The 22,367-nt window shown below is 41.6% G+C and overlaps 1 protein-coding gene across 7 annotated transcripts in view; it reads left to right on the forward strand.

Moving 5' to 3' along the window:
- Positions 1-22,367, forward strand: part of THSD7B (thrombospondin type 1 domain containing 7B) — a 299,255-nt gene that overhangs the window by 199,481 nt on the left and 77,407 nt on the right. For all 7 annotated transcript variants that reach the window (XM_048309745.1, XM_048309748.1, XM_048309749.1 and 4 more), the window contains exons 14-15: positions 3,109-3,303; positions 7,421-7,684. In XM_048309745.1, coding sequence (XP_048165702.1) covers positions 3,109-3,303; positions 7,421-7,684 — 459 coding nt within the window. The remainder of the gene's footprint in view (positions 1-3,108; positions 3,304-7,420; positions 7,685-22,367) is intronic.

Raw genomic sequence — 22,367 nt, forward strand, 5'->3', positions numbered from 1 at the left:
TATTTTTTTTGTGACAGCAGTTTTCTTTTTATATCAACAGAACTGCATTAAAATGTCATCCCATAGTTTGGCCCCAAGTGTTTAATTCCGGTTTGGTGGGGTTGACTGGTGGTAATAAAAAAGAATAGTTCAAAAGGAAATCCTACATTTCCCCTCTTTGTGGGAATCAATATTATAACTTGAAAGCCTTTATCTGGCAGTGTCCTATTATTAGCTGTTTTATTCATATGTTTGTGTCCATTTTAAATGCTGCAGAGATGGTAGAAATCACACATTATGCCTAGAAGGGATTTATTACTCTGATTTTTTTTCTCAATGCATAAGGCTGCAAATGGACTGCATTTGCTCTCTTGGGGTATCCCACTTGAAAAAACAAAAGAGATGTTGACATAACAGAAATGGCTTTGTGGTATGAGTTTATTTAAAACCATTGTGACAGAACTGAGGATTAAGGGGAAATATTTTTTATGCAGCATAAACCACATATGAGCCAAACCAATCAGTAGTTTGAAACCACCGAGGATAAATAATTTTACTTTCCTGAAGGTTCACTGAAAACAAATTTCTCTCATTCTCCTTCCAGAAGTGCCTATATATGAAAATATTTTTTCTCTTAGAAGTTAAAGCTAAGTAAACTGGGAAGTTTGCAGCAAGCAGAAACGAGGGGATTGGTTCCTGATGGAACCACTGGAGTGGGTCCATCATGCTGCTTTATGCCTGCCCCTTCCCAATCTGTTAAAATGCCCTAATGGGTTTTTGCTTTATTATTTCATTTATTTTTTCAGTTAATGCAGCTCACCTCAAGCAAGGTTTTAGGCATGTAGCAAGAATCACAGGAGATCCTCCTCCTCCCCTCCTTTAGGTGTTATGTCTCTTACTACACTATGCATTATATAGTCTTTTCAACTCCTTGTCTTCATTCTTAGACATATCCAATCTACTATATTGTTTGTTATTTTTGTTTAACTTTACTCATGTTTCCGTTGTCACTAATTTCTTTAAGCTCTATGATCTCCATCAAATATTTGCCCTGATTTCATATGTCCTTATAGATATACCCATCTCTTTAAGCATCCAGATAGGCTCAGGGACCTTGGTGAATTATTTGTATGCCTGCAGCTGTGGCGGTTTGTGCAGAAGATTGGGTGGTTAGATAATAACTGATCACAGCAATGGGACGTCTGGTTTAACATCCATACCTTGAACTTCCACCCCTTGTACTGCCATTGTTAATAAATGTCAGGAACGAAGTGTGCTCTTCTGCCAGCACCTAGTGAACATTGCAGCGGGGTGGTTTGCTCTGCAAGCACAGCTCCTGCTGCGTGGGGCTGGCAGTGGAGGATGGAGCTGCCAGCAGCTGTCGCGATGCTGAGGAGATGCTCTGTATCCCCTTGGCCAGACGTCACGTGGACACAGCTGTGTGGCCAAACCTGAGGTGTCCTTGCTGAAGGTAACGAGGCTACACAAACCTTGGGTATCTGAGTCTGTGGCTTGTTTAACCTTCCTGAGGAGGGCAATGACGCCGTGTCCCCGCACAGAGCCGCGACCTCTGTCCTCGCCTCCTGTAACTGAGGAGGGCAAGGGCTCACAGTCTGACGGCTGGGGCTGGGAGCTGGGAAGGGTCACGGGATTGGAAGTGAAAGGCAAGGATCAGCAGTTTAGAGGTGGTTATTAATATGCTGATTTGCTGTCACTTGAGTCTAAAGAGACTTTTAACAATTGCTTGTCTTTTGCATGCTCTTCAAAATGCTGATTTTTTCCATAGAAATCTAATTGCATTTTAATAAGATGTTTTTTTTATTTCCAGGTGGTTGCCAACCCATTCCTTTCTCCCATACAGTACTGTAGTTAAAACCCAAAAAATCATGTGTATTTATGGCAGAGCTACATCCCAGTAAATCCTTTAACTGTAAGAAAACAGAGTTCTTTCCCCCTTTCTTTTCATGCACTCCTACTCACATTAAATGCTGGCAACAAGGAAAATATATGCATCCTCAAAAACCTGAATTATTTAGCAATTGTCATAAAATAATATCACAGGTTGTTAAAGTTCAATAGTAAAATCTGGATTAAATAATTTCATCCTCAGTAGCTTTATGATGCAATGTTTGGACTTGCCTGGAATCAGAGAGCCCGACATGACTAAACTCTTGTGGCCAAATTCAGTTCATTGCTGTCCCTGAGTTTATTACCTTAATCAAGTCATGACCTATCTTTGCTTTGTTTAACCTACACTGGAGGATATAAATAGCCTATAATCTTGGAGATTTTGTGAGAATTAATTATTATTAATGAAATGAAAGACTCCATGATGTGCAGGCTATTTTTATTTGTTATAATTACTTACTATTAATTCACTGAATTTAGCAAGTTTTGTCCTAGGCTTCCTGTGACTCATTTTTATACATTAAATACTTTTGTTCTCTGTCATAGCTATACAGTACCAATATTCACTGTGAAAAATTAATTATTAGTTCTAAAAAAGGACAACAGACAAAGTGGGGGAGTATAAGAGGTATCACAATATTTAGGGAGCTCAGTTTGGAGGGGCCAGACCTGGTATTTATACCCTGTTGCAAGAAGCATTTAGCTGTAGCATCTGCTCAGTCATTCCCTTAATCTGAAATATGGAAAAGATGATGGTTTTGGAGAAGGAAGCTTTCTTTAATGGTTTTTAGGGGCTTTTTTAACCACTTTGCAGCAGTTTCAATTCCATGAGTAGCAAGTGCATCACATCTTGTGAATCCTGGCCTCGACCAAGTATGTTTACTGGCACATGGCCACAGTGTTATGTGTTTTGTTGCTTGGTTGTACAATGTATCATTGGTTAAACTGTCCCCACAACCTTTAAAATGACTGCCTCCTTGCAAATATTGAATTTATATCATCATTTAGATAACACACTGGTCAAATAAGAATGTGTCTTCATGGTTTTGTGAAGCTTCCAGCACATCACTGAGTGACACATGAACCATGCCCTAAAACCAAATCAGCTTTATCCTGTTAATCCAGGGGAGTGAATCTCACACAGAGCAGCAGGACTGACTGCCAGGAGTGTAATACAATATATATATAAGAGTATAAAGCTTTGTGTCCCTTTGCTTGCAGCTGTGACGTGCCTGTCGGAGCAGGGCGGCTCTGCCGCCGTCGGTGACTGCGTGCAGTGGGCAGGGGCGATGCCAGCCCTTGTCCAGGAGTGCCTCATTCCCTGCAAGGATGACTGCACATTTACCCCCTGGTCTAAATTCACAGCGTGCTCCTCTGACTGTGACACAACCAGAAGCAGGAGGCGGTCGCTCACAGGTATAATCTTTTACAATATTTGTCTGATTGTGATAATGCCTCTGGGATGTTGGCGGACTGATGCTGGCGTGGTGGGAACAGTTCCCATCCTCAGTTGGTTTTTGATCTGGTTCTGATCATTGCCAGCCTTACACACATTCCAGTACAAGAACAGAGCAGAAAAAGTGGAAAGGTGGTTTTAGACATAAACCAAATGAAACAGTGACCAGGCTTTGTGCCAGTTTATCTGACCTATTAATCTGGGAAGCATGCAGAAAATACATGTACAAGAGTGCAGATCAGTGTGATTTTCTGAAGGAAGTTTAAAACTGGGAGTTCTGTGCTCAGCAGTGTGCCCTAATTCAACAGGGCAAATTAATACCATGAATAAAGAAAACCCATTATCATTAGAAAAGCTTTGTTTGATCTTTTATATGTATTCATTAAACTCACTGGTTCAAACCATTTGACGGAGCAGTCTCCTGTACTTGCTGTTGAGGTTTGTTGTGTTATTTGAATGCTGACCAAACTGAAAAGCTTTAAAACTCCTTAACGTGAATAGTTTGGAACTGCATGTTTTGCTGGGAGTTGCCTTCCCCCACATGTGGTTAAATCAAATAAAAATGAATTATACTGTTCTTAGAAGGTTTACAAGAAATTTGCTGTTATTGTTCTTCTCAACACTCACATCTTTTCATGTTTCTGTGTTGTGTTTGAGAGCTATGGTGTACCTGGCTTGAGTTTGCTCCTTTAATAGAGGTGGAATGTCAAAGATTTTGACTGTGGAGTAGAGAGCTAAAGTTGCTGTAAGAACATCTGCCAAGATAAAATCTGGGATCTGAAGGGCAGCAAAATATGTTGGCCACCACTGCTCCTTCCTCCTAGACTCACTTGTCCTTGGCTGCATGGCTGTCTTCTTACTCTGTTACTGCTGGGATGTTCTCTATGTTTTACTAACTAACAATTACAGCACACATTTATACTGGTTTCAAGCTGCCATTCCTTAGAGTGGCTCATTAAAGGATAAAGATTTATCTTTTACATAAAAACCCAGTATTACACAATTCTCTGTAGTTTCTGGCAAAGGGCATATTCTAAAACATTCTCTATACCAATGCCTGTATGTTTATAGTTGGAGAAATCCTTGATCCCCAGCGAAATAACAGGTGCCTGATCTCACAAAAAATATTTAAAAATTAATGAATAATTACTTACAGGTAGTTTTAAACCTGATTTTTCTTCATGAACGTTGTGCAACTTAGAAAACAGTACAGCCCTAGCTATCCCCTTTCTTACTCTGTTCTATATCAGATGGAGATCTGTTCAAGTAAGTGGGCCAAAAATGGTTTGTAAAAACCAGGTTTTGCTGGTTTGTCTCCTCACCTGCGCTGCATTCGTGACTAACCACCACCAGTCTCTCCCTATCCGACCTTGCTGGGTTCCATTCCTCCTGCCAGGATGGAGCTCACGGTCTCAGCCCGTGCCCAGTGAAGGTGTCCTGCAAAGCAAGTGGTGAACATGCACTGAGTGTCCCAGGTGGGGACATGACAATGCTCCAGAGAGCAGCAAGAGACAACCAAATCAGACACTGGGTTTGGTTTGGGCCCCTCTCAGAAGGGGAAGTCAGTGAGATTGGTGCCAACTTGTATTTGGATAAAAACTTCTTGAAAAACAGAGGTAGACAAAAGTCTGGAAAAAATCTCATCTGTTGAAACTCAGTCCAAAGATTTAAGGAAATTGCTATTTTCAAAAGTATTTTGTGATGTTAAAAGTGTCCTTTATCCATTTGCATTTCACCTCTCTCTGTGTATGAATTGTACCTATTGTTCATCACTGCGTGTGTCTCTGTCAAGTGAATGCTTTGGCTTCATTATAACAGTTCATTAATAATGTCATTTAGTGGAAATCTTCTAATTGTTTGCTAAGTATTTGCTTGCCCTCCACTCAATTTTTAATAGTATTATTCATTTTACTTTGTAATTCATTGACTCTACATATAAAATTAGTCATTACTTAAGTGAAAGACTTATTACAGAACATATAAAAATTCAAAGTCATGTTAATGAAAACACAGTTTTTAGGTGAGTTTTCAGTTAATTAATACAGTCAGTTAATTCACTGTATTATGGATACAAAGCACTTTCTGTATTTTTAATGTTTCCTATAATTTTTATGTACAGTATGTATTACCTGATAATATTCAATATATATAATATTTGTTAGTATTCAGAGATGTAATTAAAAAAGAAATATGTAATTCAAAAAGAAAATACTATTTAATTGATGGGTTTATGCCCTCGAAAAAATTTGGAGATGGTATTTTTAGCAGTGATTTTTAAAGCAGTCTGTGAAGATGATAAAAATATCACTACCACTAATTCTAAATATATTTCTTTGTGAAGAGTACGGGATCAATGTCACTTTTCCCTCAAAATAGGGCTTTCATAGCAACTTCTTTTAGGGGGAAGATTGCAACAAAACAGATGGCAGGGCAAGTTGGAAAAAAAAGTCACATTAGTGTGAGATTATTAGCATCCTTACCTCAGACTGTTGTGCTTCGTGTCATGATGGCAAAACATGGGCAAATCCCAAATTCCCATGTTTACTAACACAATGCAGAACATAAAACTGAACATGCAGAGTTTGTGGCTCCTCATGGCTTGTCAAACAGAAAATGCTGGAAATGCCATTAGAGAACTCCCAGTCTATTTAAAGTTTCTTAAAAGACTTTCCTTGAAATATGGGGAGTTGTACCTGAATTTAAATACATACATAGAAGTGTAAACATAGATTTATCTACCAAACTATAAAGATGCTGGCAGTAATTGATTTCTTTGCATTTAACATCCCTTTGTGCTGGCAAATCCTACATTCCCCAGAAGTCTGGCAATACAATTTTGAAAGAGCTGGGGCTTGAAGGGTGATGATATTAAGGGTCTGCAGTCAGGGCCCTTTACTTTGGAGGTGCATGGTTATCTGTAAACAGATTTCAACAAGACCCAGCTTGTGTGTGGTGAAATGACTCTGGGTTCCAGACTTGAAAGGGGATTGTTGAGTTCATAACTTATCTTTTGGTTTTAGTATCTTATTTGTGTGCAATAAAGAGAAACTATTTCTTTTGGGATCAAAGCTTTAAAAACCGTCTGCAGAAGTGTTTTTAGTGCATCCAAGGTCCCCAAGGAACATTTTGAGGATGGGATACAGATGCAGTTTGTTGCTGAAGATGAATTCTCCCTTCTGTGCAGATGCCAAATGCAAAAACATTCCTGAGCTCAGCCAGCATCAAGATTGTTCCACGGCACCTGTGCCAAGAAAAGCATTGATTTTTATCTTTAGAGGCTGTGTACCTACATTTGTTCCCTTGAGCAGCTGTGGGGATGCAGGGAACATGAACTCTCTTTTTTGCATGATTTCTTTTTGCCCTGGGGACCCCTTCTCATGCCTTGAAGTCCTGCAGGAGAGCGGCATGGAGAGTGCAGTTGCAGAGAGCTGTACTATGGGTTTATTTGGATGCTGCTGCTTCCTAAATCTACGGAAAGAGCCTTCTTCTAAAACCTGTTGAGGGAACAGAGCAAAGGAAAACATAAAAGCAAATACAACCATTGAAATTCTTTCCAGCCCTAATAATTTACTGAGGATTATCTTCTTCTGTTTTCTTCAAAGCACTGTTTGTGTGCACAGCACATCTCTAACTAATTTGTAAAGAAATCTCAAAGAAGTTGTAGCTAATGTAGAGTCCTCTGGAAGTTGTCTTGGCAACCACTGATTGTGAACAAATAGAGACAAAACAATCAACTTATTTTCATCAGATAATTAGAGGAAAATGATATTATATGAAATTACAAAGCGGTTTCTGGGCAGACCATTCCTAGAGTAAGACTTTGTATTTTACTCCTTGATCTACCCATCAGAACGGTATTTCCAAGTTCTCTGGTTGCCCCTGGGGATCAGTGCATTGTCCTTACACACCAGAGCACTGGCAGCAGCTAATAGATGCTTCAGAAACATCCCTGAATATTAACATTCAGATTGTCTTGGTTCTAATGTGTTGAATTCATGCAAGTATAAATAATGTGACGTGTTGTTATCAAGAGGAGCAGATGTTGAGCTAACGCGCTGATTTCTGTGGTTGGAACAGGGCGAAGCAGAAAGCGAGACAAATGCCAGAACACTGAAGTTTATCCTCAAGTTGAAACAGAGCCGTGCCCCTGCGAGGTGTTCACCTCCCAGCCCCATGGAAATTGGTCTGACTGCATTATCAGAGGGCGTCCATCGGAGCTGCAGCCGGGAATGCCATCCCAGGGAGTGGCCAGGGAGTGTGGCGAGGGCGTGCGGCTACGAGCCATCGCCTGCTATGACAGGACCGGCAGACTGGTGGAGCCATCTCGCTGTAGCAGTTCGGGTAAGGAGATGTAAAACAGCCCACAGCACATGTGAATTGCACTCCATGGCTCGCTGTGGAGCTTATCTGAGGTGTGCGCTTGATGGAATAGCTCTCACAAGTTTGCCGTGGGTGTTGAACATTGTTCTTTGAATATCTTCTTATTGCTCTTTAATGCTGAGGTTTTCCTCAGTGTAAGGCTCTGCTGGCATTTCTGCAATGGAAATGAAGCACAAGAGGGCTAAAGTTGGCTACGCTGCCAGAATACCAGAGGCATTTCTTTTATTTCCCTGAAAATCCCATGAAAGTATAAGCTTTGGAGGAGGTATATTTATTTCAATCAGCATTTTGTTTGAAGATATCTCCTACTTCTGCTTTCACTTGTCCAGAAGTTTTTATTCCCTTTTACTAAGTTTGGAAGTTTGCATTGTTGTTATCAATGAAGGAATTCGGAATTTTCTAGAGATAATTATATTTAATTACAAAATCCCAGTGCTGTCACCTCCTGTCCCTCATGCCATGCACACACGGCTTCAAGAGCCAGTGGCCTCCTCCTTGCAATTATCTGCCAGTGTTAAGCTCAAACTCATGGAGTATATTTTCATGTCACTGCTTGCTGAGGTGCTGTCACCTGTATTTCATGTATAATCAAGTAGCCTGTATCAAACAGAAAGAGGGCAGAATTAAATGCAGAGCAAGCGGGAAATTCCATTCCGTTTGGATATTTTCTCCTAGTTTCCATGATATGCAGTTCATTGCAGTCATAGAATGGTTTGGGTTGGAAGTGACCTTAAATATCATCTCATTTCAGCCCCCTTCCACTATCCCAGGTTGCTCCAAGCCCCGTCCAACCTGGCCTTGAACACTTCCAGGGATGGGGCAGCTTCTCTGTGCAACCTGTGCTAGTGCTTCACCACTCTCAGTCAAGAATTTCTTCCTGATATCTAGTCTAACACTGCCCTCTGTGCATTTGAAGCCATTCCCCCTTGTCCTATCACTTACCACAGACATAAGCCTTTATTTTAGGAACCAGTTCTGTACCTGTCCTCCCCCAAACCACTGCTGCTCTCTGACTTACAGTCAAAAGGCTTGGGACACCACAGAGCAGGATGTGAGCTGATGAGCTGTGTGATGGGAGGGGGAGAAACGATGTCTCAGGAGGAGATTAAGTAATAGAGTGGGCACTACGAATGTTCCTGAGGGTGTAAGGGAGCAGAGAAATCAGCTCTCTTGGGGGGTCTTCATGATGGGGATCAGCAGCCTGAGCTGCATGTAATAAAAGGAAAAAACCTCCACCCTAATGAAGTGATTCCCTCCTGGAATAAGTTCCTCTTGCAGCTGTTGGTGGTTGTTCCAGCTGGCTGCACGGGTTCATAAAGCAGCTTTCCACGGTTTGTGTTTCAACAATGTGCTTTTGTACCAATTGATTATGCCTCTGTGGCCCATGAAGGAGGAGTAGTATACCTTTCCTCCACATTACCTTTTCTTCTGCAAAAAGGGAGCTGCTGGGTTTTGGAAGGTAGGCTTGCCTGTGGCGTGACTTGCTCTTTTGAGAAACTCAGGTTTTTTATCACTATTAAAAAGGGGAGGCTGTCTATGCGTGGGGCTTTTCTAAATAACCTTGCAGCCTGTTTTCTGCCAGTGATATTTATGTGGCATTTTTAATGGTCTGGCTTCTCTTAGGGAGGTAGTAGGGAGTGGTAGCTCTAGGGGGTTATTGTTGGCTTTCTTGTCTTGAGCTTTTTATGTGAGCAGAAATGATTGTGACACTGCCCTGGCACAGGGCCCACGTCAGAGGCAGAGGGGTGGTCAGTGACTTTGGGCATAAGGGACTAAAAATGGGCAGAAGCTCCATAAGCTGCACTTCCATCACCTGGGCCCTGCCTTCCAAGGTTACATGAAGACAAGTCTGATATTTATGGTCTCTGGAGCTGGGAACTTTCAAAATGCACTTCTGAACACCTTATTGAATTAGCGATAGAAACAAATCATTATCCAATTAATAATTAGCAGAATGCTTTTCAACCATAATGGAGAAGAGCAATTTACAGAAGCATGCAGAATTGCTAAGCCCTGAGAAATTACTCATGACAGTGGTTTTTTTTAAGCAGCTCAGTTTGTCTTGCTCACAGTTAGTATCAAGTGACCTTTTAACATTTGCTAGCTGGCCATGATTATGGCTAATTAATCCATTGTCTTGTATATTGAATGCCAATCACTGATATCTGGGCATTGTTCTTGCTTTATGAGGTGGGGATAAGCAGATTCCTCTTTTACTCCTTTCAGGTCTTTGGACTTCTCTTTGTTGCCTGCTCTTTTCCTTCTGCAGGACAGTGCTTTTCCTTCCTTTCCCTTGAGCCAGAACAGAAGTGAGAAGTTGTAAGGCTTAGACCTCAGTTCTTTGGTGGGTCCTTTTGAAGAACTGCAAAACGTAGAAAGAGAGATGTAAGGATGTAAATTGTGCCTCTAGAGTAGGAGTAAATTTGTCCCAGATTTGATAATGTCCTGAGTACACAATGGTGTAGAACAGAATAGGTCAGTTTGTAGTTTTTCTGGAGGGCAAATTCTGGGCTTTTGCCTTCTTGCTGCAGTGATTTTCATTTTCCTTGTGAACTTAGACTTGAGTAGGGTTTATTTCACTTGGTCAATGTGACCTGTTATGTGAGTGCATCAAAGTTGTCAAGTGAATGTACTGTGAGTTTGAGTCTGGTGTGGAAATAAACTGCTCAGAAGGGTTCAGAGTCTGAGGCCCTGCTCTTACGCTGACTTTTCTGAGTGATTCTGCATTTGCAACTTGGGGGGCGAGAGGGGAACCTAACTAAAAACCCAATTCAGTCTGTTCATCTGTGTTTCCTAGCAGTCTAGACTCCAGCTGTCCTGAGCCTATTATCTGCTGGAAATCAGTATTTTCTCCCCACTGGTGTAGTTACCACATGCAGAGTATCCCAAGGTCCAGAAACAGTGAAGACAGATTTTGGAAATTCTCTGTCAACTTCCCTGTGGTCTACAGCTTCTTCTGTCAGGATCTGAGACCTGGGCTGTGGGGAGGGACCTCTGGCTTGACCCACCAGAGCTGAGAAAGACTGGTGTCAACACTTTGGGTCAGCTGAAGTTAGCACACTGGTCACAACTGACTGATTTACCCACCCTCACTGCTATTAATTATGTTTTTGCTCATGATCATTAGATATGAGAAGCTTAAAAATACAAATCACAGGCTTTTCTGAATTTTATTCCTTTCTATAACTAATATTTTCTCCAGGAAAAAAGTACACTTCCATTTTTTTTTCATGGCTGGCTTTTATGATAAACTGCTTTATTTTGGTAGTGTCACCTTTTTCCTTGATCACCCATTTAATAAGCTTGAGAAGTGAGTGATCTGCATTTTCCAATTGAGGTGGTGATTTTCTCCCAGATTTGGTTCACCATTGTTTTTCTTCCTTTAATTTGGAAATGCACTTATGAAATCATGGATAGAGGTAACTATCTCTAACTACATTACAAAATTTGGTAGTTTGCCTAATTTCACTTCCTATCAGAAGACTGCTTATATTGTGTTGAGCTCACTGCTGGTCCAGAGGGTCTCCATTTTCCAACTGGTGTCTGGAGCATCCTCTTTGGCCATGAAATTGTCCTTTTAATTGCAGTTCATCCGCTTCTCAATCTGTCATCTGAGCTGCTCATGCTATTTTTGAATTTCCATCTCCTTTGTTTTGAATGATTTCCCGTCATCCCTGTGCTTCTCTTTCTTGTGTGCGATGCCAACAGGGTTTTTTTAATCTTAGAGGAACATAGGGTGCCTCATCTGTTCCAAATCAAAGGCTGGAGATTTCTGTGCTCTTGCATGGAGGTTCTGCTTTTGATCCGACGGGCGATTTATGGAAAGCAGGAATTTATGAAGAGTGCTTATCCTATTCAAGTTCTGCTGTGCTCACGACAACAGGAACCTGGAGGGAAAAGACACAACAGACACATAGATCCTGGTTTTAAATCACAGAGTGGTTAGCTGCGACCTGCACTCACCTTAAAAAGCTTTAATTATCTCTGAATTTATGAAGGGCACAGCAGGAATGCTCAAATACCTCCTTGCTTTCAACACTGCAGTGTCTCCTTGGATGTGCTCCAGTTGCTGGTGGACAAACCCATCCTAAAATGAAAATACTGGGATTGACATCCCCCATTTTAGGAGAAAATGAGCTGTTTTCAGGTAGTTTTTAATCCCTAGATTTGAATAAGCATTCTGCAGATTTATATTTGTATAGCTCAAAACGCCTTAAGCAGAGCCTAATAGATTAAAAGAATGTGAGTCACGTCTATCCTGGCCTGAAAGCAAACTTGCTGCTCCTACAAGGTAGCAATTTTGGGGGAAAAATTTAAAAAAGAAAAGGTTAAAAATGCAACATTGATTAGATGCCTGTTTATTTTTGGACGTGTATCAATTGTAGTAATTACTGTGGCATACATTTTTCCACATCTAGTAAATTTTATTTTGAAGAGTGAAATTGTAGAAATCCCTGATTTTGAAGATCTTCAGAAACAGAAACTTTTCTGAGCAGACGTTTCCCCGTGTTTTTGAAAATAGTCCAAAGTTTAATTTCATTCTTAGTTTGAGTGACATTTTATATTGAAATTTCATTTTTCAGTACAACCTGTTAATTTCAGAACCCAGCTAGGCTCTCTGTAATCACTTCCCAGAGATAACAAAGACATCCCTGTTTTATCAACATTGCAGCACAAATCCAAAACACAGCCCCATAGCAGAAGCTGTGAGGAAAATTAACTCTAGCCCAGCCAAAACCAGCATAGTCTCCCTCTGTGGCCTTTTTATTACATGGCTGGATTTTAATAATGGCTGTATTACTACTAGAAAGCTTTTCAAAGACTGCTTGAGGAAGAAGTTTCAGCTAAAAATTCACCTTATTTTCTGCCTATCACATCCCCTGGCGTGGGAATTAAGGCTGGATCACAGGACTGACTGTCCTGCTCTCGAGTTCCCACTTCAGGACTCTTCAAAGCCACTGCCACCTTTGACTGTTTTCTGCTCTCTCACAGCTAAATAGCTTCCAAATTTAGCTCTGAAATCCTGGCTGGGTTCTCCTCTGGACTCTCTCCGACATTCCTACATGTCTCCTTGGGTGTGTGGTGACACTTTTATTACAGCTGTGGCTGCCAGGGGAGCTGTAACACAGACACAGAGCCTGGGAAGGACCTGCCCTCCATTTCTTGTTTGAGCACAGGATTTTTACATATTGCTCCCATAACAGTGCTCAAAGAATGTTGATTTATTCCCTATCTTTCCCTTTGTTTGTTTTTTTTTCCCCAAAATCTGTTCACCATAAGAAAATTTGGCCACGGTTCTTCCTTTATGGATGTTAAAAGACTTATCAAATGAAATTGGATCACAGGACAACTGTTCAGACATTGAGTTCTCTGTGTTTTCCTGGCAACAGAATCAAAGATAAACAGCCATCAAAAAAGTTATTTCTGAATGGGTCAAACTAGCTATCAAAGAAGCTTATTTAAAGCAAGGTAAGACTTCCCCTGAGGCATTAGTACACAGAAATGCACATTCTTCTAGGTCTTTATCTTCCTTCAGAAAGGAAGCATGCTTCTTAAGAAAAAGCATTTAGAGACTTGGCTTTTGGAGCAGCATCCTCTGTAAGTGCTGCATTTAGTCAGAGTGATGTCTGCTGTTACTCCTTGGCTCTAAATACACATCTTTATTGCTTATCTTCTTGCCCAAATTTCTTTTATGCTTTTTGCTGCATTCCATAAAATGACCCCTTTGAAGAGGTGGCAGTACCAGATTTTATGAAGGAATGGCTTTTTGCTGACCTCAAACAGACTTTCTCATGTTTGACATTCACCGTCAGCTACCTCTTGCTGGACCACCTCTGCCCACCCTTGCTCATGTCCATCCCTTTTGTTTCTATTATTAGGCTCAGTTAGGGTTTTTTTTTTAGTTTTTTACAGATTGATTAAAGCTCTTCTATGGGTCTCAGGAATGTTTTTAGTGTAGAAATTGTGACTCAGTGTAGAAATAGTCTATGGGAGCTTTAGGAGAGCTGTGATAGCAGGTTAATGCACTGGGTGATCTCCTGCCCCGATTTCTGCAGCAGGCTATGGAAAGAGAATTTCCTTGAAATGTGGCCCGTCTCTTCGGCCTTAATAACACATTTGTCACAAATACAGCCTGTTACGAGGCAAGGCTCTAATAAAATGTTACCATACAAAGACAGACTTAGAATTAACATTTTTCTCTCCCTACGTGTCATTCCATTTAATATTCTATATTGGAAATATGAAGAAATACCCTTTTAACCTAATCCTGTTCATGGATTAGTATTCTAGTCCTAAGACCTCTGTGCTTTTACTGCTCATGGAGAGCTTCATGATCCCTCTGAGATGTGTGGCTGAACTGGGAAGTGACATGTGGTGGTAGTTCACAGGATTCCTGTCATGTCTTCCGTGGGGTTTTTGCAGCATTTTTTAATCTGTTTGCCTTTCGTATGGCTCTGATGAGCAGGACTTTCAAGCAAATAAATGGATGACAAATCATTTTTGAGTGAAGAGTGACAATTCTTTACCACTGTTGAGGAGCCCTGTGGCAGCTACACATAGTAGGTGTTGTAGTGGAGTTCAGTGAGCATTAAAGGGTTTAATGTCTGATGTATTCTGAAGATTTTCAGAAGCAACTTAATTAAACTTAAACTTCGGCTCGGTCTACTCTAAGGATTATCCCAGTGATACTGACGAGTAGTTGAGAATTTATCCTACCTTCGTCTGTTCCTGGGCCTGAAATACACTTTAATCTCTGTCCTCCAAGGTTTGCAAATGAGGATGGTGTAAATTAAATTACTGAGAGCCTGGTTTGCAAATCTTCTAATATCCCTCACTACAGACAGAGATTCCCACTGTGAAATCTTGGCTCTCATTTGTATTTGGTAACATGGGGGAGTGACCACTAAAAATAATGTTGTTTAACAGGATTATGTTGCCTTCTGCTTCTGAATCCACTGAAGTCCTCCAGCACAGGAGATTGAACTACACAACCAGAGAGCTCAAAGTCACACTGCAAAATGGAAACAAAAGTCTATCAGAAATTCAGTACATCAATACTCTGTGCTGGGGCCTGCTTGTGTCACAGAAACGTCCTGTTTCCCTCTCAAGGTTTTCCATCATCTAAATGAGTCGCTGCTCGCCCTGTGCCTGAGCTGTGCAAAACCAGGACTGTTCCCTTTCTTAAAATCGTGTTTTCATCAGATGTTTTTTATAGTACAGCTTTATTTAAGGTCAGATGCTTCTGCAGCAAGGTGACCTCAAATAGGTGGAGTGAAACTCCTTATGCAAGCAGATGGGACCTGGCAGCAGCTACCTGGATTTTGGGAAAGCACTCAGGGATCTTCCTGGTGGTGGTAATGGTTAGTGGCATCCTTAAAACAGCACCTGTATAATTAAAGTGTGCAGTTGGGCTTCTCATTTAGTGTCAATGGGAGAAGGAATTGAGGCAGAGTATTGATTTAAGTGTATTGATTTGGGGGGGTCACTGTGTTGCTCGCCTCCTGTGGCAGGGAGGGGTCACTGTGTCATTCACCTCCTGTGACATTGGGGAGAGGGCTGTGGAGGTCATTGCTGGCTCACAACCTTCCACTGCCTTTCCAGTGCCTGTGTGACCTGCTCGTGAACACAGGCCCTTACACTGGGTAAAACCCCTTGAGTTTGTAAATTAAAGAACTAGGAATGCACATTTAAAGAAAAAAAAAAATCATGTTGCTGTGAGCCCTCTTGATAATACTAATTGCACACTGATCTAATTAGTGTTCCTGTGTTCTGCAGAGTCATCTGGTGGTTTATTTTGTCTGAAATAAAAGCAATATTGTAATGCAGAATACATCCTAATTATCGGGATGCAGGGAGATGCATCAGCGAGTCCCATTCTGTCAAATGAAAACCATCACGTTGTTATCCAAGACAAGTTGTCTAAATGAGGCTTGCCTGTGTCTTGGGGTCACAGCTTGGCAGCAGAAATGAGGTGGCATATTGTGGTGACAGTGCCCAATGTCATGGCTTCAGAAACTGGCAGAAAGATGCTCTCCACAGAGGGCCCCAAACTCTGAAATTGAGTTTCTTAGTGTGCTCCAGCAGAACCTGAAACCATTGACCTTCAGGACACATAATGATTTACTGAGGGGGGTAGATACTTTCAGTGACATTTGGCAGCAGCTTTCTCCCAGTGATGGACCCTTGGCTCTGGAAGATGCTTCCTGCCTGGTCCAAATTGCCCAAGTCTGTATCGATCTTCAGAGCACTCTGCAGTGCACATCTATTTTCAGAGCTGCTGTGCCATCAGGCCTCTGAGAGAAGCCGGGTGTAGGAGGAAAGGGAATTTGGTGGGCAGTTTGTGTTTAGGCTTTAAAAAGAGTCTTGTTTTTTTGAAAAAATATAATGATAATAAAAAATAAACAGTCTCAGGTTTGTTTTAAAAACATGCTTTTGTACTATGAATTGAGTAGCCTGAAAAATATGTATGGTAAACAATCCATAATAAAGTACAATGGGCTGAGTTTCTTTTCTGATCTATAGAGGATTCCATCTCTGCTAAGAAAAAAAAAACTACTCAGTTTTGTTCAAAGAAAGCAGATGATTTTCCCAGTGGCAGAGTGATAAGCAAAATATACAGAACACAGCTGAGCTATTCCCCTAACTGCTGTTGATCCCAGTGGATGGTTTTTTATTTGAGTAAGGACTTCGTTAAGATGTCAGGGCTCCCAAGCAACCGGCCCAGCCCTTCACCTGGGAAAAGGGAGCATCATTCCCACAGTTGGTTTTGGAGCCTGGACAGATTTGTGCAGTGGATTTCTGCCCTCCAGCATCACATGTTCCCTGTGAGATGAATGTACACTGTGAAGTCCTATTTATTTGCTCTGTTTATTTGTACGCAGAAGGCAGCAGACAAAGCTCCTTCTCCGGAAGAGTTCTCAGCTTGTTCTGCAATCTGTTACAAGGAAAGTGCTAATTAATGGAGATTTCCTTATTGAGTTAAAAGATTAAATATATCAACCACCAGGGCTTGTATCTAACACCAAGCGTATGCTTGCAAGTTCTTTAAGGAAGAAAACTGTAATGCAAAATCAAAAGAAATTAGAAATCATAATGCAAAGTCAGCATCAACCCAACTGCCTCCTCGGGATTTAAAGAGACTCTGAAATTGAGCAATAAAACCAACCTTTGGATGAATTTCAATAACAATAATGTTGAGTTAAACTTACCAGCCTTTTTTACAAGTCCTCTCTGGTCTATTTAGAATCTGTAATCAGTCTGCTACGAGATAACGTGAGCGGGTGCATCTTTTGTTGAGCGAGTGGGAATAAATTCGCTAAGGGTCCATTATTTGAGCCTTGCAAAATATTTGATGTGGAAGTTATTTTTGCTAGTGGCTGTGCATTTACTGAATGTATTCATTAGATTATCTCCTAAATTTCTCAGCAAACTAATAATGCATAAAATCTCTCAAATCCTTGTGTACTATAAAAAAAAGAAGATTAAACATTTGTTCTGTGGCAAGATTAAATCCTTTCTGGCTGCAACTCAAGTTTTTAGCAACATAAGTCTCCCAGACTTACTATGCTTAGTTCCCTTCAGTTAATAATTTTCTCCCTTGAGGCAGGATTTAGATTTTGAACAGGGATTTTTTGGGATGAGGTGCTTCTCTTGCAGCTGACAAGCTTCTGGAGCCTTTGGTTGTGCCACGTGGCCCATGGCCAGTGGCTGCCTTACTCTTGGCACTTTGGGAAAGCCTCAGCCGTAGAACATGGTCAGCTGGTGGAGTTAAGTCTCTGAGCTGCAGTCTGTGCTCCATGCTGAGTGTTAACCTGAGGTAAAGCAAGAGGTTTGCCTTTTAGGAGATCCCAAAGCTTCAGCTGAGCAGAATTTGGCCCACCAAATGCTGTGTCCCTTATAAAGTCTTTAGCTATTAGATTTTTAGCACTGCTTGGATTTACTGATGCTATTTTGTGATATTTCACAGTCAGTAACCAAGGGAATGTAAATATTAATTGCAAAATGAATCCATTTTTTCCCCCTCTACCTTTGGTCTGTGTAATTAGAAGCATTTCTCCTGTGTCACTGTCCACTCTGCTGCTCCCTAGTTTGTTACAGGGTGATCTCTCCTGTCCCACAGACTCCTAGGGAAATTAGCAGTGTTATTGCCGGTGGCAGCTGTGGTGATGCACAGAATTGTCCCTCTCACAGTAATGACCTTGAGTTTTATGAAGCACCTCAAGGTTTACTAACAAGGGTAGAACTGCTACAAGTTTCTTAATTGAAACCATGAAATATGTTAGAGAGGATACAAATGAGTTTAAAGCCAATTCAATTAGAGGGGCATCTGTTTCCAAAGCTGCTGGAGAAATGTTTATTTTCGCATCACTTTTAAGCCAGCCTCTTGGAATGCTGCTGGCACTGTTGTTTAACGCTGTGTGCAGACCTCACACCCACAGCAAATTTATCTTTTGGAAGTGCAACAATCAGGTGGAAGCGTGTCTGATGTTTGCTTGTAAACCTAGAGATGTCCTGCTTCTCCCAGCACAGCCCCATGTGGCATCACTGACGTCCCCCAGCCCATCTCCCAGCTGCCTCCTCTTGCCTTGGCTCTGCTGGGTGGCACAGCAAAAATGGGACAATAATAGCTTTTGCACCATGTATTTGTGCCTCTCTGATACTGGCACAGGTTGCCCAGAGAAGCTGTGGCTGCCCCATCTCTGGAAGTGTCCAGAGCCAGGCTGGACGGGGCTTGGAGCAGCCTGGGATAGCAGAAGATGACCCTGCCCATGGCAGGGGGTTGGAATGAGATGATCTTTAAGGTCCCTTCCCAGTCAAGCCATTGTGATTCCAGGACACCCAGCAGACCATGGTCCTCACTTTACCCACTTGCTGTTGCTTTGCCTCTGGGCTGCACAGGAGAATTGAGGTGAGCCATGGATACTACGTTGTGTGTCTGAGCCTTCCCATGACCTCCTGTGTGATCTGTGGGTGCTCTGTTTGTTAGAGACACTTTAGAAGAGGGACTCCATTTGTGCCTTGTTGAGCAACAAGCACATTGTTCTTTATGAATAAATCATAGTAAAATGAGCTGTGCAGCCTAGGTAAATGCATCTGTTCATCCCATTATGTTGACAGTGTCTCTGTAGAAAAACAATAGCACTTACACATAGGAAAGGCTTATTTGCTCATCCAGATCAATTTTTCCTGCCAATTCCCAGTAGCATGTTTCAAAGTGCCCACTTAAATAACCCGGTTCTTGTCACTACCTCCTGTGACATCTGTGTGTGCAGCTCCAGCTCTGTGGTGTTCAGGAGCCTGCTGTTGGTTCAGGTAGGACAGAGGCTCTCATCTGCTTTGTCTGAATTAAATGAGCTTTATTTTAACAGCGTTTGAGATTTTGAGGAATAATAATAGTAATAATAATAAAAACAAAGGAGGTTAAAGGAAGCTTCAAGAAATAATCTAAGAACACATGGAAAGCAGGCTGAATAGGGTTGGGGAGCACAGAACATCTTTTTCTGTAGAAGGTTTTGGAAACTTAATGATTCTTTGGTACCAGGTTTTGCAGAGGGGAGAAAAAGGGGGGATGTGATGGATATGTGAGAAATGTAACGATGACACTGACAAAACCAGCTGTGTAAACTCAGCCTTGAGTTGGTCCCCCAAGCTGAGCAACAGTAACTCAAAAATGTTATTTCCTTTATTAATATTCTGTTACAGTAAGAATATTGCTCTTGATAGTAGCCTGAATGTAGAATTCTTTATTAATGGATTGTTTTAATAGCATATTGCCCTTGGGGTTTTTTGTTTGTTTAGTATTGTACATCACACCAAAGCTACAAGTTTTCTAGGGATGCCAAAACTAGGATTATTGTGGGTCTTTTTAGTCCCCTGACAACAGCAAGTCATTGCTTGGGTCCTACAGAAAAATAAAATATCCTGGTCTCACAGGAATGGATGAGCTGAGCACAATGTTATTTACTGCTTATCATAAAAAGATAGCCATAAAGTCGTTCTCTGTCTGAGCAGAGGGTGCATCACAGGAACATTTTTGGAGAATTTTGTTTGAATGAAATTTTTGCTCCATGAGTATCTCAGCATAGGATTAACTTTAAGTGATTGGTAGAAGAGAAATGGCAGCCTATGAGAAGAGCTGGAAGCAAAGTTATGTTCTCATTTTGATTTTGTAGCATTGTTCACTGTGGAGAATCAGCTTCCTCTGGACTATATGGAAATGTAATGCTTTGTAGCTGGCCAGTATTTGTTTATATTTAATGTAATTAAGAAATTCGGGTGAGGAAACTCAAAAAGAAAAGAGCGGCCTCTTAGCACCGGATGGTTCACAGAGGGATAACTCACAGCACTTCCTGGGGATGGGATACAACAGCTGCTTCAGTCTTCATGGAACAGTTTGTGTTGGAAGGGACCTTTTAAAGGTTGTCATGTGAACGCCCTGCAATGAGCTGGGCCAGGCTGCTCCAAGCCCCATCCAACCTGGCCTTGGACACTTCCAGGGATTGGGCAGCCACAGCTTCTCTGGGCAACCTGTGCCAGGGCCTCCCCACCTTCATTGTAAAAAAACTTCTTTGTATATTAGACAGATTATTTCTATATCTAGGAAAGATTGTTTATTATAACTTTCCCTTCATCTTCTATTTTTTTTTTGTGTTCTATTTCTTTTTTTGGTTTTTTTAATATTTCTTTTTTTTATAGACGTAGATCTTGAGCTGCCTAAAGACTTAGCCCATTTTGCCTTCTCTGATAAGTTGATAACCCCTCTGACTAATCCTACTTTGAAACAAGGCACTTTCTTTGTTTCTGTTGAGAGTTAATTACCCAGGCTGTCACACAGCCCAAGGAAAGATGATATTTCATACGGTGGTGGAACAGAACTCTTTGGAGAACTGCCTAAGAAATGCTTCTCATAAATCTATCATGAGAAAATTTCTTTTACTTATCATAATGTATTATGAATTGCTTTGAGTGGCAACCTAAGCAGATGGAACAGAATATTAGAGGCATATTTGGGAGTTTTATTTGGGGGAAAAAAGTGAGTCTGTTTTAGAAATATTTGTGTGTGTGTGCATGGGTGTCGTCTCACTGAGGTGAGCATACAAAGCATACCAAGTTGAAATATCTCAAACATTCCAGTATCACTGGAATGGATTCAGTCAGAAATAATTAAGATACCCAATTCCAGTGGCTTTGGAGCTGCAAGTGAAGAGGCACCACAACAGACAGAGATCAGAGGCAGCAAAGAAAACCAGGGCACACTGTGTGGGCACAGGTCTGCAGCGTTAGAGAAGAGTTACAGCGTGAGTTATGTGGGGAAATGATTGCAGCTGTCAGGCTGTGGGGTGGTCGCCGTAAAGAAACAGGGAACAGCACCATCACAGGAATCAAGAGAGGAGAAATAGAGCATCATTGAGCTGAAGAAGCTGTTGCTGCTGCCGTTTTTTAAGGCACTGTTTACAAAAGCAACATCAGTATTTCTTGTACCTCTAGAAGGAAGATATTTTCCAGGGGATGGATGCCTAAATAAGCCTGAAACCTTTCTTGATACTGACTTCAGCATGAAGAGCAGGAAGGAGGCAGCGAATTGCTTCTGTGCATTGATGCCCAGGCTGTAACACAGTTCTGGTTTGGAGTGAGCAGCAGGCTTGGGCATGGTTCAGCCAGTAAATCCAGCTCTGAATGACAATAATCTCCACACCTCCACCTTGGTGTTTCATGGTTGTCTGGGGCTGGGGGTTTTGGATAGCAGCTGCTTCTGGGTTGAGTTTTGTTGTTTGGGTGTTTTTTTCCCCTCTGTGCTGCAGTGACTGTCACCTGGGTAGAGGGGGGAAACCCTTCCTGAAAGAGTCACGAAATGAGTTAATTTGGTATTCTGTAGGTGAGGAATCAAGAGGGAGTGTTCGTGTGATGAAAACCAAACAGAAATAAAGAGCATAAAAATGAGAAACATCAGAAATGTGGTAGGGGTGAAATTCAGTTATTTCCATAACCATCACTGCCAGAGCTGTCAGAGGGATGAAGCTGCCTCTAATAAAGGTTGATCTGAGCAGCCACTGGCTTTCATGATATAACATGAAATCTCTTTTTTGTTTAAATTAAAGTAATACATACAGACATGACAAGCAGATAATAGGAACTGGGGGAGAATGAACGCAGCATGGTAAGCAGGAAGGTGCAGGAACTATTCCACACTGCCAACCCAAGACTGGTGCCACTAATTCCCTGGAGACCCCCAGGGTTCAGCCACCTTCCACTGCTCTTCTGCGCACCAAGAGCTCCACAGCCACTGCTGGGCTCTTCAAAATGTCTCTTCCCATATGCCAGCTCCTAAAACAGCTGTGGGGTTGGGCCTTTTTGGAGGAACCTGTTGGGTTTTAATTCACAAGGTGCTGGTCCTGCAGATGTCAGGTGTTGTGATTTCAAGCGATGATGATCTTGTGAGGACTTTCATGTCAAAGCAGCTTAAGGTGAAAGTAAAGCTTTAAAATGCCATTTTTGAAACCCAGAATAAGCAAAGCATTTGAAAAGAGATATAAAGAAAACTTGTAAGATGTGGGAAGCAGGTTTCACCTGCTTGTCCCAAGAATGAATCCCACACTGCTCCAGCTGGCGGGCAGGTCCCTCACACATCTGATGGGAGCTGCCA

The sequence above is a fragment of the Corvus hawaiiensis genome, chromosome 7 (assembly GCF_020740725.1).
Source record: "Corvus hawaiiensis isolate bCorHaw1 chromosome 7, bCorHaw1.pri.cur, whole genome shotgun sequence".
Lineage (NCBI taxonomy): Eukaryota > Metazoa > Chordata > Aves > Passeriformes > Corvidae > Corvus > Corvus hawaiiensis.